The sequence below is a fragment of the Oratosquilla oratoria genome, chromosome 6, assembly GCF_046742065.1.
Source record: "Oratosquilla oratoria isolate Oo_2021 chromosome 6, ASM4674206v1, whole genome shotgun sequence".
In the NCBI taxonomy this organism is placed as follows: domain Eukaryota; kingdom Metazoa; phylum Arthropoda; class Malacostraca; order Stomatopoda; family Squillidae; genus Oratosquilla; species Oratosquilla oratoria.
In genome coordinates, this window is record NC_134782.1 from 9,158,675 (window position 1) to 9,161,174 (window position 2,500).

Consider the following 2,500-nt stretch of genomic DNA (forward strand, 5'->3'; position numbering starts at 1 on the left):
TACCGACTCAGTGGAAATAGCGGACCTTGAAACGAAAGCCTCCAATATCCTTCAAAAGGGTATTAACCGCTTGAATGAAGCCATAGACTTACTATCAACGCTTTTGTGTGATTAAACATGTCAATCTTTTCATCTTTCAGGGATCTAAGGCCAACGTAACGCGCTCTCCACTTTCCATTTTCATTAATGTATCATGGACTTTTAGGGAGTCTATTCGGCTCACAGGAACCCCTGGGATTCAGTGGATTGTATGTCTGTCTTTGAGACCCATGAACACTATACTGGATTTCTGAGAAACTTGTTCTGGTCTACGCCAGCCGATTTGATTCTGCCCAATAGGAAGCTATTTCCACAACCCTGTATGATGACAATCAGTGCAACGATTAGAGGATTTTAAAGAATGAATGATATATGCATGTGTTACTTGTGGCAACAATATTGACATTGTGTTACGGGCCTCCATCGATGCGTTGGCATCTTATGTCAACCAATCGAGACGTCCGGGGATTGAGAAATGCATGTCAGTATACATTTTCCCCATTCTAGTCAAATGTCACCATATACAGTTTGGTTTGAGATTTCCATGTCTAGTTAAATAAAAACGTTTCCTCGCAGCAAATTGTTGTTTCCTTCTCGTCCCAACGTATCTCATGCACGAGATTTACAATTGTACTCTCACCCCCTACCCCCACCCCCGAGAGATGGGAGTAACAAGAAAGGGTGGTAAGTGCGGACCGGACCATAGGGGGGTTCGAATAAAACACTTGTCAAGTCGCCCTTCTGCCTAAAAATAGATCTATGAAGTGCTTAACACTACAACAAATCACCATTATCCTAAAATCTAAGATCAGACTGTGCGATGGCCCATGCAGCAAAGGAACTTGATTTCTACCATTTTCAAACACACCCTACCCTGTGCAGCTCCATTGTTTATGGTACAGCGCTTCTATTCAGGGCGTGGGAGCACCGCACCACGGCCATCAGTTATGTAACTGGCTTGGGCTGTTACATAAGGGGGGCTTAATGCTGGCGAGATAAAGTCTCTGCCGGACTTTCTTGTCTTTATTAACAATATGATCTGGTTAAATATAACAGGTTACAATTAGGTCCTTTGACCATAATTCTCTAAGTGCCGGGCCTTGACCCCGGGCACTCACCTGGACAGATGTCTACCTTCTGCCAGGTTCGCGACCTGGGCAGATCTGCGTCTGGCAGGCTCTTGACCTGGCCAGCTCTGGCACAGCCGTCCGATAATGAAGGGGGTTAATGGGTTGTCCTATGTGAGACGTGTTAATTAATAATTACTGGCACAAGTGTTAGTTTTGTATATAGGGGTTAGTCGTATGGTTGGTGGGTGTGGTTAGACATGGTGTGTGTATGTTAGCTTACGGGTAATGTAATTGGCGTAGGTATAAAAATGGGTTCAATGGATCTGTCTGGTGACATTAGGCTTCTTGTGACATTGTGGGGGCGTCGCTGTTGTCTTACTCTGCATTTTGCAATAGGGAAATAAGCGAAGTCTGCATGATAGAAGTCTTGCTCAAGGCGAGTGCCATGTCGTATGTGTGTGGATCACGTGCGTGGTTGGTGATGGTTAGTAACGGTTACACCTGGTGAGAGTCATATCTTAAGAAAAAAACAAAACGAGAACTCATGGTCGTCGAATAATACGCATAGCACATTGAAAATCATAGCAAACTTTTCATATCGGCAATCACTTCCCAAACATCTTCAAAGCAAGAAAAAAATAGACGAGATACAATGGGTGCACTTCTTTTCTTGTAAAATTCATCTGATCTTTATTTGGGGTCTATGGACCCTTTGGGGTGAGGGAGAGCTTCACAGATGAGGTCATAAACCGAACACTATAATGGTATATAGTGGGTGCCTGACGATTCTATTCAGTGTTCAGGTGATCTGCAGGACTCCAAAGGACACTCGTGCATAAGTATGGGATACACGAGAGAATAGGTTGAGAAACCCTGATATAGGCAAATTATACAGTATGTGCCTCGAGGAATCATGATACGAAGCACCTGGAGACCTTAAGCGTTCAAAGACTACCAGGCAACCGCGTACAGTTAGAAAATAAATACCTCCAATGGAATATGAATGTAAGTTTCATGAATTAGTTTGAACAAAAAATGTACGAATGCGCTTTGCACTACTGGGATTCCACTTGGAACCAAATATGTAGGGAAAGAGAAGGCCAGTTAATTTGTTTTTTCGATAGTAAACGTACGGTAGGTAGATTACATTGAAGACATGAATTGGACGGATTAGGCCGTCACCCTTTCTATAGTGAATGGTGATTTTATTTGCAATCTAGTTGCCACCAAACGGCTTTGCACGGCCATGTGGCACTTATTTAGTTGCGGAAAGGCTGTAGCCTACCTTGACCAGTCTCTTTTGTTCTGGGTTGCATTTCTCCAGTTATTCTAGCTCCTGCCAGTTTATTTCATTCGTCTGCGGCGGGGTTAAAGGATTGATATATATTAGA

General features: G+C 43.4%; 1 protein-coding gene across 1 annotated transcript in view; it reads left to right on the forward strand.

Moving 5' to 3' along the window:
* Nucleotides 1-619, forward strand: part of LOC143026269 (uncharacterized) — a 5,531-nt gene extending 4,912 nt beyond the window's left edge. The window contains exon 2 of the mRNA XM_076186371.1: nucleotides 1-619. This exon is cut by the window's left edge and continues 1,201 nt beyond it. Coding sequence (XP_076042486.1) covers nucleotides 1-115 — 115 coding nt within the window. The 3' untranslated portion in view covers nucleotides 116-619.
* The last annotated feature ends 1,881 nt before the right edge of the window (nucleotides 620-2,500 follow it).